Source organism: Aptenodytes forsteri, unplaced genomic scaffold (genome assembly GCF_000699145.1).
Source record: "Aptenodytes forsteri isolate BGI_AS27 unplaced genomic scaffold, ASM69914v1 Scaffold870, whole genome shotgun sequence".
NCBI classification, from domain to species: domain Eukaryota; kingdom Metazoa; phylum Chordata; class Aves; order Sphenisciformes; family Spheniscidae; genus Aptenodytes; species Aptenodytes forsteri.
Window position 1 is genome coordinate 96,251 of NW_008795708.1, and position 12,352 is coordinate 108,602.

At 37.4% G+C, this 12,352-nt stretch overlaps 1 protein-coding gene across 1 annotated transcript in view; it reads left to right on the forward strand.

Annotated features, from left to right (window-relative positions):
- The window catches only part of NUP210 (nucleoporin 210), a 67,706-nt gene that overhangs the window by 11,930 nt on the left and 43,424 nt on the right, over positions 1–12,352 (forward strand). Inside the window, exons 4-11 of the mRNA XM_009283287.1 lie at positions 1,815–1,911; positions 4,045–4,195; positions 5,974–6,106; positions 7,290–7,448; positions 7,928–7,996; positions 8,298–8,404; positions 9,476–9,616; positions 10,877–11,014. Of these exons, the coding sequence (XP_009281562.1) occupies positions 1,815–1,911; positions 4,045–4,195; positions 5,974–6,106; positions 7,290–7,448; positions 7,928–7,996; positions 8,298–8,404; positions 9,476–9,616; positions 10,877–11,014 (995 nt within the window). The remainder of the gene's footprint in view (positions 1–1,814; positions 1,912–4,044; positions 4,196–5,973; positions 6,107–7,289; positions 7,449–7,927; positions 7,997–8,297; positions 8,405–9,475; positions 9,617–10,876; positions 11,015–12,352) is intronic.

A 12,352-nucleotide genomic window follows, 5' to 3' on the forward strand; every position in this document is an offset into this window, starting at 1 on the left:
TGCCGCCATCTTTTTTATAAGCCCCCTTTAAGTACTGATAGGCTGCAAGAAGGTCTCCCCAAAGCCTCCTCTTCGCTAGGCTGAACAACCCCAACTCTCTCAGCCTTTCTTCATAGGAGAGGTGTTCCATCCCCCTGATCATTTTTGTGGCCCTCCTCTGGACCTGCTCCAACAGGTCTGTGTCTCTTCTCTGCTGAGGGCTCCAGAGCTGGACGCAGTGCTGCAGGTGGGGTCTCACCAGAGAGGGGCAGAATCGCCTCCCTCGCAACCTGCTGGCCATACTTCTTTTGATGCAGCCTGGGATACAATTGGCCTTCTGGGCTGCGAGCGCACATTGCTGGCTCATGTCCAGCTTTTCATCCACCAGTACCCCCAAGTCCTTCTCGGCAGGGCTGCTCTCAATCCCTTCATCCCCCAGCCTGTATTGATACTGGGGGTTGTCCCCAATACTGGGGGTTGCCCATGATAGTTTGTCTTTGATGACCTGACTTTGCCTTCGTAATGAGGGACCCCAGCAGGAGCCAGGACATCCAGGCCCGATGGTGGTTCAGAGGCTGTAAGGGTGGTTTCGTGCTTTTGCTAGCCGTTTGCTGTGGCACTGGCTGTGTCCAGGCATAGCCTCTCTGTAGTGCTGCAATGTGCGTTTCTCCACTGGCCCTGTTATTTTCAATTGGAGCAAAACAAAAGAGTGTAATACAGCTTTGCAAAGCTAAAGCAGGCATCATTAAAGAAAGTTAGACTTGAATGCATGTTAAATAACCCAGTCTCAATCAATTTTAATTATATTGCCTTGTGTGTTTAGTTTTGTGTTTAAAATCCGATTTATTTGGGATTTGGAATTAACTGCAGTAAGTTGTATAGAAATGGGAGAAACAGTGTAGGCTTTGAGTTGCATTATCTTGTCTCAAAATATTTTTGTGGCTTAAAAATGTCATAAACCTTTAAGGCTGAGAATTTGAGAATAAATTTGCTTTGATTCTTACTTTATTAATATAGATATGAATGTCAAAGGGAAGAACACAAATGAAAATTTATTTTTAAATATAGAAAATACTTGGATGTCTTTTCCATATTTATTTGTCCCAGTGGACACTGCAATTCAGAGCAAGACTCATCTTGAAGATTATAAGATGTTTCAGAATAGCAGACTGTTACACTTAAATGTAATCATGATAAATCTTTGCTTTCAATCTGTTTATTTCATTTTGTTCCTTTTTAACATTTACAATTTCTCCTGTTCTAGTGGTTCACAGTTTTGTAGAAAAAAGGTGCTTAGTTTGAGTTCTTTGAGTGAAGACTTATTCCTGTTATGGGTAAATTATGGTTGTGTTCAAAAACAAAACAATATATGTGAAAAGTGCAGTTCATCAGTGCTGTGACCAAATGGTATCTCAGATCTACATGTTTCAAAATGAAAGATTGTTTAGCAGGTTTTTTGGTGTCCTGCTAATATCCAAGAAATAATAAGGGTTTTGTGGTCAAAGGGGGAAGGAGGTGGCAGGTGCCAAGGATCTCCTAGGGGCTGAGAAGTGGAGGACAGGTGGTGACACCTGCACCCATCCAGTGGGCTTTGTGAAAAACATAAAGTGACATAATGGTGTTGCAAAATGTCAACAGAAAAGCCAGTTGACAAAATTATCTTGAATTTGCCAAAGTCAGTAAAACAAGATTGTTATTTTCGGTATTTAGTTTAAAATTCCTCTTTTAGGGATAAGATAAAGAAATTTCCTAGGGGAAAAAGTCATAGTTTGTGTTCCAGGAAGACTCTATGCTTGTTACTTGTTTTTGTTTTAATCCGATTGTTTGATTTATAGGAAACACTTTCAGCACATTGGCAGGGTTAGTCTTTGACTGGACAATAGTAAAAGACACAGAGGCCGATGGCTTCTCAGATTCCCACAATGCATTACGGTAAGTTCATTTACTTTGTTCTCAAAAGTCTCGTCTCCATTAAGTTTGGTGTGTATAAATATTTCCCCACCTCTAGGCAGTTTACTGAACTGTTTAGTTTACTAAAAGAATGCTCATGGGTCAATTGTTTCAGGGGTTTTTTTAAGTGCCTACTCAACAGCCTGGGGACTCTCATCCCTGTTTAATTTAACAACTGGTAGTGTTAATGAGCAGCCCAGGTAGTTCTAATCCAACAACTAGAAATAAATAGATGCAGTTGTTGATCTTCCTGAAACATCCTGTGCAAAGGAAAGATTTATCAGAGACTGTTATTTTGCGATTTCAGCAGGGATTTTTTTTATTATTTTTATTTTTCCTCCTATATTTGTCACAAGACTATCTTTAGCGTCTGTTTTGGTGGTGTTTGTTTCGGGGGTTTTTAAATTTTGTTAAGCATGTGCACTATGTAGTTTTACAGTGGTGACTTCATTGTTCTGTTCTTCAGTGGCTTCAAACAGAAATTTGAGTTTCCATCCTTATTAAACTAACCAGAATTGAAAGCTACTTAGCAGTACCTTGTATGGGATATTTTTCAAGTTGGACTCCAAGAGTTTTGTCTTTGCACTGACACCAACTGGTGTCAACACACCAGGATCCTGTTATCTAGCAGTGTTATGCTAGTATTCATCATATTATATGCCATGGTGAATCTTGACTTTGCTCAACATGAATGTTGGTAGAAAAAATGCCTGCGTGATATACGTGAATTTGACCAGACTGCAAACACATGAAACATGGTTTTTTTCTCACAAAACAGTTTACAGACACTTCTTCAGTACAGCTTTAGTCAAAACTTCCCTAACATATAGTAAGCTTGTAAGATGAAATAGATGCAAACTCATGCACCAGAAGCTTCAGTTACTTCAGAAATCAGGTTCCAGCAAAACGTAGGTAGATTGCGGGACATGATATAGGAAACTATATCTTCCTTTAAAGAACCTGGCTTTATTCATATGATGATTCTATGACTGGAATGTGGGGAAACGAGTTCTCTTAGAGAGCAGAATGGTTAACAGTTAACTTCCATCCTCAAACCTATATTCCAAATACATTGGAAATGGGGTGGGAGTAGCAAACAAGACTCTTTGCTACTGGGTAAACGCAAACTCCAATTTTGCAGCCTTAGAGAAACAAACACGCAGCATTACCTGAGGAAAGCCTGTTAAGCCCATAATACGCTTGAAGCTGCAGGGATGGGTGTATGGCCCCTATCTACAGTGAGAGGCAGACAGTGTGCTGATTGTTCAGTGGGACTTATGCTCCGAGTCCTAGTCCATACAGAGCTTTTTGTTTCAGTATAAGTATTTGCTAGAGATGTGATTTTAACCAAACTAGTAGTGATATATCCTCTGCTGTTAGCACAGCTATGATAAAAGAAAAATGTTCTAATGGTGTTACAGCTTTGCAAAATAAATTATAAACTGTCATAAATACGTTAATATTCATAACTGTTCTCAATATGGCTTTACTGATTTTACGGTGAAAGTGCACATAAAGCCAAACAGATCATGTGCGTACAGAAGCTGGCAACCTTTAAAACATGGTCCTCTTTCAATTTCTGTCCTGTTGTTTACCCATACATGGCAAATTCCTTTCCTCTCTGTTGTCACATCTCACTGAAATTTCCAACAGTTACTAGAAGTATTCTGCTTGTAGATTTTTTTTTTCATAGTCATTTATTAAATGCGTGCTAACTTCTTCATATAGGTCAAAGTTATGTTCTGGTTTGTTAAGCTGTTGCTTTTATAAACATAAGCTTTGGGTCTTTCACATCAGTTGTTCCACAATAATCTAGAGCGTTTTTGCGGTCTACACCTACTGTAAAAACTGGAGGGATCATTATAGGCAGCATGTGCAGTCTTCTGATATCTCTTTAAAGCCCACAAACAAGCTTCAAACAAACTTTTATCAGTCACAGAAATTAGCTGCGGATATCTTCAAGAATGAGTAAAATTTGGATATCTGGTCCCAGGCAGACATCTTAAATTTGCTTAAAACATGGAAATAGCTGGGAATATATGGTGGTGGTGTTTCTCTGTGCATTTACAAAGATTGGTTAACAATTTTCTATTCACTTTTTGGTTCACCTTTCAGTATACTCAAGTTCTTAGAATCTACTTATATTCCACCTGCCTATATATCGGAGATGGAAAAAGTTGCCAAGCAAGGAGATACCATTTTGGTGTCTGGAATGAAAACAGGGAGTTCTAAATTAAAAGCAAGAATACAGGAAAGCGTCTATAAGGTAAGAAACTTGCATTCACCTTTTTTTTTATTATTTAGTCGTATAGTCCCACGTTACAGGAGTACTGTAAGTTTGCCCTGCCGTATCATTCCCATTGTTGATAACAGTGCTGCATCTCTGTCTTACTGGATTGACTCTGTAGCCTGTATCACAAAAGATGACAGTGCTAGTCTTGATCACCCTGGAAGGGTTGGAGTTCAATGCAGTTACCTCGGTGCAGTTACCTAACCCAGGATGGTGCATGTGCCAGAGATCATTTCTAAACCTAACTCTCTGACAAAAGGCCCTGCGGCAGAGAAATACACTTCAAATACTTCTGTGCGATTTTCTTATTCCTGATACTCATTCATACTGTACATATAACTAGAATCATGCTGGATAGGGCATTGGCCTTTTAGCTCTTTTGAAAAATAAACAGCTAGAACACTTTAGGTCTGTCTTTCAATAAATAAATAGCTAGAACAAGGATTGCTTGTATAGGTATATATTGAATATACCTTTATTTCCTGTTGTGCTTGAAATGAGTGTCATATGAATACTTTGTTAGTATCTAATTCTACCTCATTAGATTCTGGTCTCCAAGGAAGGGCTTTGGGATCAGAATGTCAATGCTACAAGGGTGTTAAACTGCAGTATTGGCGATCTTCCCAGCTGTTAGGTAGATCCATGCTGTTTCTTTCTTTATAACTTGTGGTGACTGAGTTTTTCATTTAACTCTGGTAGCAGAGTTGTTTTTTCTCTTAATAGAATTTACAAGCACCTGAGAAAGTTTTTGTGGGTTATCACTTACAGGAATACTTGGCATTGTGCTAGTATCATCTTAATACCGCACCTTAAAAAAATCCATGTATAAAATGATGGGGTTTTTCTGAAGTTCATCTCGTATCTGCAGTCTGGTTTTGCAGATTTGTGTTACTACGTTGTACTTAATGTTTTTGCTTAAAGCAGAATTGCCTTGGACTATCTAACCCATACCTGTAAAAAGTGTTCTATGAAAATATTATCTAAATGTAGGTAATACTAGTAATGTGGCACAAATAATAGTTCATGTTAAGAATTCTATTTTTATTACAGTTCTACCTCTGATAATTGTGCTGAATATAGTTACATTATATCAGTGACTTTTTTTTTTTCCCTTGAATGCTTGTAGCTTGTTTAGTTTTCTGGTTTAATATTTATTTTTCTGAATTAGTTTTGAGCTGATACTGTAAGTGAAATTGAAATAATATTGTTCCGTTTGCAATTTTTTATGGCTTTCTGGTTAGTAGTACCTTTAAATCTTTCACTGCTGCCAGACTGCACGTTTTCAGTGAACAACCCTCGAACAACTGTAATAGAATTTATATAATTATCTGTTGTATTCCTAATTTAATAGACCTATGAGTTTGATACAGATTCCTCAGTGAAGTTATAAAGGATATGTTGTGTGGAGGTACCATGTTTTACAGTAGGGAAAATAAATTTCTAGATGTCTGAATAGTCACTGTGCATCTGTCTCAAGTTTTTCTGTATTCTCCAGAAAACTGAACCAAAATTATGTCCATACAGACTTGATTTTTTTTTAATTCAGCCTTGCACAGTATGCACAGAGTAGATCTCGATGCCATTCATTGTCCTTTGCACTTTTCTGTTGTGACTAAATTTGAGGTGATAATAAAGAGCCGATTACAGCAAGTAATATTTTTCACTTAGAGATTATAAGTTATTGCCGCATGGTCTGTTTCAAACAAATGAACTGCTTTAAATGTGGTTGCTTTTTCTTTCCCCTCAATCAATAGCATGTACAACCTGCAGAAGTCAGATTGCTTATTTTGGAAAACATCCTTTTAAATCCAGCATATGACATTTATCTTCTGGTAGGAACATCAATTCAGTACAGAGTTCAGAAAATAAGGCAAGGGAAGATTACAGGTTTGTCCTGGTTTTTTGGTTGGGTTTTTTTTTTTTAACTGCTGAGAAATTTTTAATTGTGTTTAAACTGCATTGTTAATATTTAATACTGTTTTCCTAACTATATGATGATACAGCTGCTTAGTTTTTTCTCTCAAAAAAAATTGTGTCTATAAAGGATATACTCTTGCAGATTTGTCAAGGACATGAAGGTAAGGGTAACATAGAATAGGAGCTAACGCTATCATTTTAGATGTACTCATTTATTTCACGTTGACTAAGAAACTGTGTCTCACTTTCTTAGTTAAATCAAATTTAGGTTAGCAATTTTTCTAACATAAAATGTTTTCTTGACAAATGGATTTGCTCCACTTTTACAAGTGTGGGTTAGCTGGCTTTATGTCCATTTAAAGGTGTGGAAGTTTGTAACTGCATCTGTTGCTTACAAGGAGCCTGTGCTGGTAATGACTTTTTTTCTCTTTTCCTTTCTTTTTTCTCTTTTCCTTTCTTTTTTCTCTTTTCCTTTCTTTTTTCTCTTTTCCTTTCTTTTTTCTCTTTTCCTTTCTTTTTTCTCTTTTCCTTTCTTTTTTCTCTTTTCCTTTCTTTTTTCTCTTTTCCTTTCTTTTTTCTCTTTTCCTTTCTTTTTTCTCTTTTCCTTTCTTTTTTCTCTTTCTTCTTTTTTTCTTTTCTCCCTCCTCTCTCCCCTTTTTCTCCCCCCCTCCTTTTCCTCCTCTCTTCCCCCCCTTTTCTTCCTCTCTCCTCCCTCTCCCCTCCTTCTCTCTCTCTCCCCTCTCTCTCCTCCCCTTTTTTTTTTTTAAAGAAACTAGATAAGAAATGTTTTACCAGGCTAGTAAACTAGGCTTACTACATCAGCTAGTAGTGCAGAATGGAGCAGCAGAAATTGTCGGTAACTCATAGAGAGTAATTTGACCACTTTTTTGAAGCTGGGAATGAATTGGATTCTAGGTCTAAACAGTGGGATGATATTAGTTGGAAATTACAGCTTCAAAGAAATTAAAGTTAGGCGAGGAGCTCATTTTGTGTGTGTGATGATATAATCGTAGAAATGCTATTTCTACAAGACATCAAAAATACTGATTTAGTGTGTGCACTAGGCATCAGTAAAAATTAATCAGCAATAATGAGCAGCATCCAAACACTGACATATTTGTTTTTATTGTTTCATATGTTGTTTTATGTACAGAATTAGTGATGCCGTCTGATCAGTATGAACTGCAGCTACAGAACAACGTACTTAGTCCTGAGGGAGATCTGTCTTGGCCAGTTGCCGAGTTGGACCAGGCAACATCAGTTGTAACTGCATTGCAGCAGGGACAAACTAACCTCATACTTGGGCACAAGAGTATCCTTCCTAGGTGATGCTTTTCCATCTGGATCTTTGTGGCAGGAGACAAACTTTCCACCCTTTGCAGCACAAAAAGATAAAATTATCCATATTTGTACCAGTAGTCTTGAAAATCGGGAGCACCTGATGGAGCCATAGAAAGCAGCACTGCTGTGAATTCAGTCTCAACAGAGCTGCCTGATGCCTTGAAATGTTCTGAGAAATTAGGTTGGCAAAAGATCAATTAAATCATGTCTGTTCCCCTCAGTCAATGTGGAAATGTGATGGGGCTTTATTTAATTTTTATATTTAGAGCATTATATTCTCTAGTGGGATCTCTCTAAAATGCTCACTATCTTTCAGGATAGTGGGGATAACATTTATTTTCAGTGTACAATTAGCTTTAAATATCCGAAGAGGCACAAGGAGCCCCAGGAACAAGCTGATCTTTACTTGACTTTTGTCAAAACTTTTCTGTTCCTTTACTGAGACTTCAGGTATTCGCATGCAAGGCGTTTCCAGACTACCAAACAGCACTATCTATGTTGTCAATCCTGGGTATTTAGGTTGGTATTGGCTGCAATTTTCCTGATTGTTTAATATAATTTCTTGCCTTGTTTTTGTGTTGGTGTTTTTCTGTGTGTATATACATGCTTCCGTTTCACATATTACTTTTCATAGAAAAGTAATTTTGTTCATAAAAGTAGCTCAATGTGAAATAGGTTCAGTACTAAGTATTTATTTTCTTTCACCTCTGTATTCAGCAACAATGAAGGTGCATCTTCAGAGTGTGGGCACCAGAAGCAAAATGCTTATATCCATAAAGAGGCCGTTGATTTGTGCTGTTCAATATTTCCTGTTTTGTAGGATTTACAGTCCATCCAGGTGACAGATGGGTCCTAGAAACAGGCAGACTTTATGAAATTACAATTGAAGTGTATGATAAATCGAGCAATAAGGTGTATTTATCTGATGTAAGTGAAATGTTGATATACTTCTGAGTGTCTGTCTCCTAAATCCTGTCTTTCTTTGAAATTAGTTGAGCAGTCTCTTATTTACTTTGAGTTTAGGACATATCAAAGCACGTTGTTTCTTGCCTTTTCCTTTTTTCTCTTTATTTTGTAGTTTTGGGTTTTTTAAAATAAAGCACTCTGGGTGATTCATGTGAAAGTGCCTATTGGAATCTAAGTGCTGTAGAAAAACTGGAAGAAGTTGGACAACGCACTTCAAACATGTAGCGTAGGCATTGCACTGCAAATTGCAAACTGGTGTAACTGCTGGAGAGCAGTACTAATATGGTACTTCATCTCATCAATCCCCCCCAAATATAACATTGTCAAGCCTAGAGGCAATCTTTCCTGTTAAAGAATGAGGTGTACGATAGGCTTATAACACTCTTGGGGAGCTACCTGTTTCCTTTTAGTTGATTATGGGAAAAGCTTAGATGATTAGCTAGCATTAAAACACTTCACTGGTAGTTAAATAAGATGAATTCTAGGTACTAGGTACCAAATATACATTGCTTTTAAAAAAATAAAGAAAACAAGATTTGAATAGTTCATTTGCAAATAGAAAAATTTTATTAAATTCTTGTTTTTCAGAATATTGAGTTTCTGAGAGTGTTACTTATTTGCACTTATTTGCTTCCTGAGATATTTCAGCTAGATCTCAGAAAAAATGTGCTATTGGGGCAGTATATTTGCATGTTCTTCCCCTTTTGTGTTTAAGAATGACAAAATTAAGAAATTATTGTAAAATATGAATTATTTAGTGGTATAAATATTGGTACTTTTCATGTTAAATTACATGTTGCTGATAATTTAAAAAAGTAAATATTTTCTGTGGAGTTAATGCTGTGTCTAAAAGATACAATCTTGTTGAAAGACTGAAACTTTCATAGGGAAAGTTCTTAGTTTCAGATAAGTTTCTTTGAACTGTTATTAAACAATTGTTTTCTCATTTAATTTGCTAATATCTTTATGGCTGCCTGTACAGTATTAATGTCAGTTACCTGTGGCAATATCTATTTAATGTTCTGATTTTAGAATATCAGAATTAATACAAAGCTGTCCAAAGAATATTTTGAGGTGCTGAAGTCATCTCTGAATGGATCATATCATTATGTGAAAGCAATAAAGAAGGGTCAGACCATTATTGATGCTGCACTGACATCAGTAGTAGATCAGGTATGTTTTTATAATAACTCCTCTGCTTTGCTGGTAGGCCTAAAAATGATTTACTTGTGCAGTAGTGACTTAATAGTGACATAGTAAAAGGAAGCCTAAGAATTACATGGATCTAAGCCGTCTCTGTTTAAACAGATTAAGAACCACATTCTAAAATCCTTACTTCAGGAAAACTGTCAATTAAGTCAACAGAGGATTTGCTTAAATAAAGACTGTGGGATTTTGCTACCGAGTGTGTGGCAAACACCTGTTAAACTAGCGGTGCACAGCACTGATTTTTTTTTTCATGGCAGATACTTATGTGGGCCCATATCGTATCCTTGTGCTGGTGCAAAGGTGCTCTCACATTCTATGAGTGAATTTTACAATTTATTGTGGTAGGATCATCAGTGTCATACCCTGGCCTTGTTCTGCATTCAGTTACATTTGGAAAGTTTTCTGTCATTTGGTAAGTGATGTTAAATGCTGGAATGAAAATCTGCCAAATGTATCAGCCTGCAAATTTCTTCAAATTAATATTCATTAACTTTCTGCTAGTTGGGCAGGCTGCTGAATGTATGGCTAACTAGGGCACGTGGTGTGAAAGTGATTTGCTTTTGCTTGAAACTTGGAAAAATTCAACACTTCAACCCATTTGCTGTGAAATTGTTGTAGTGATTCCTTGAGTAGGATTTAGTAGATCCTTGTATATGATAAGCCATGCTCATTCTCTGTGTCAGAAGAGGTACTCTTGAATGAAATGTTAACTGAGAGCTGTTAAAGTTTTCCGTCAGAACTCCAGTAAGAAACAGTATGTTGTGCCAGAGGGTTATGACATTACAATTACAGCAAAGTTGTAAAGGACAGTATTTTGGGATGGGTTGAGGAATGGGTCTTTTAGGCTGAGTTTCGTCTTCACCTGCTGCAGAGTAGAATGAGCAAAGAGTAAATGCAGGTGTGGAGTTACTGAATTAGTTCTCCAGATGAGGTCTCAAAAACTAGGAGTAGTGAAAGAGTCTATTTCTTGTTGCTGTTTGCCTTTTAAATTAATGTGGGCACCTGTATCTCCATAGTAACATTACTCATTTAATACAACAGCACACTTTGCTGCGATGAGCTGACTATTTGCTCACAAGTAACGCTGTTCCTAAGTGACCCTAAATAGTTGCTTTCCTTTCTCTCTGAGATGTTTTCAACAACTTGTCTCTATATAAGGACTAAACATTATTCCTAGGAAGTACTATGGTGTTATTTATAATACTGTGCTGTTGCTTTTTGTAGGATGGAGGTGTTCACACGTTATCAGTTCCAGTGCGAAACCAGCAAGATGTTGAAATATATGTTCCTATAGTTCTTTCACCCAGCATTTTGACGTTTCCTTGGCAGCCAAAAGCAGGAGTCTACCAATACACTATACAGGTATGCCAAAGAAGTATCTAAATGCAGGAAGTATTGCTCAAGCAGGCACAGTAAGGCCTGTAACCACTTATATAGAGTTGACTTTGGATACTTCAGGCACAGTGATTTCCAAAACTTTATTTGGAGGGATTTTTGTTGGATGTTAGTTGCAGGATTTAATGTGTAGTTAGTTAAAAAAGAGCACACAAAAACCCAACAAACATAAAAACCCCACCGACTTTTACCTCTTGTCTTTCATTCACTTCCTCTCTCCTTCATGAATGCACCACACACATACACACAGAGTGGTTTGAAATTACAGAAAACATCCTAGGTACAAAGCTTAATAGTAATAGTTTGAGGCTACGATTTACTGTAAAGGGATGGAAGTATGGGAGTATGAATCGGAGCGTGAGGTGACTGCAAAAAGGGCATGACAAGATCAATGAGCAGCACCCCATCAATCTTTGACATCAGTATCCTTCAGTCCCCACACATCTCATGCTTCTAATAAAAAGTTATAGGGAGGCAAAGGCCACAGTTTCATTTACAGTATGCCCTTCTAAAGGGACTTTCTTCTTACATTTCTGACGCGTGTCTTTGCTCCCATGCTGCCAATCCTTCCATGCACTTCATGAAGCAAATGGCTTGTCTTCCAGTATCCAGAGTGTAGTCTAACCGGAGAAAAGAACATTGTGCTTCCCCAGCCCGGACTCTCACCCCAGTACAATGATACCCAGATCCGGCACTTGAGTGTTTCATGTACAGTTCCTGCCTCTCCCTTTTAGCATGAAGTAGTGCTGAGTTTTGGGTCTGTCTTCAGGTAAACAGTATACAAAAAGAGGCAGCGGGACACATGGTGACTGAAGTAAACAAATCAACCTCATAGGGATAAAATTGCATTCTCTAGTGTAAATCTGAAGTTAACGCCATTGAGTTTAGCGCTGTCATCTGTACCTTTAGTTTTTGTGGAATTAGAGTTTGATTTAGTTCATGCTATACCTAACCACACCAGCAGAGTGTGGTAAAAATTCTTAGTACAAATATGCATTTTTCGGTACTTCATCATAACTTCTGCTAGAGTTCCCAGTAAGGGGAAGTAAATGTGGTTTTCTGTTTCCCAGATCTTTTACAGTTCTATTCTTGTCTCACCTCATCTTGCATATATCATCAAACATCTCACTAGAGAACATTCCTTCGTGTTACTCTAATAATCTGCATCAGTATTCTTACTTTACTGTGATTTTTTTTTCATTAAAAATGAAAACTTTTTTTATAGAATCATAGAATAGCTTGGGTTGGAAGGGACCTCTAAAGGTCATCTAGTCCAACCCCCCTGCAATGAGCAGGGCCATCTTC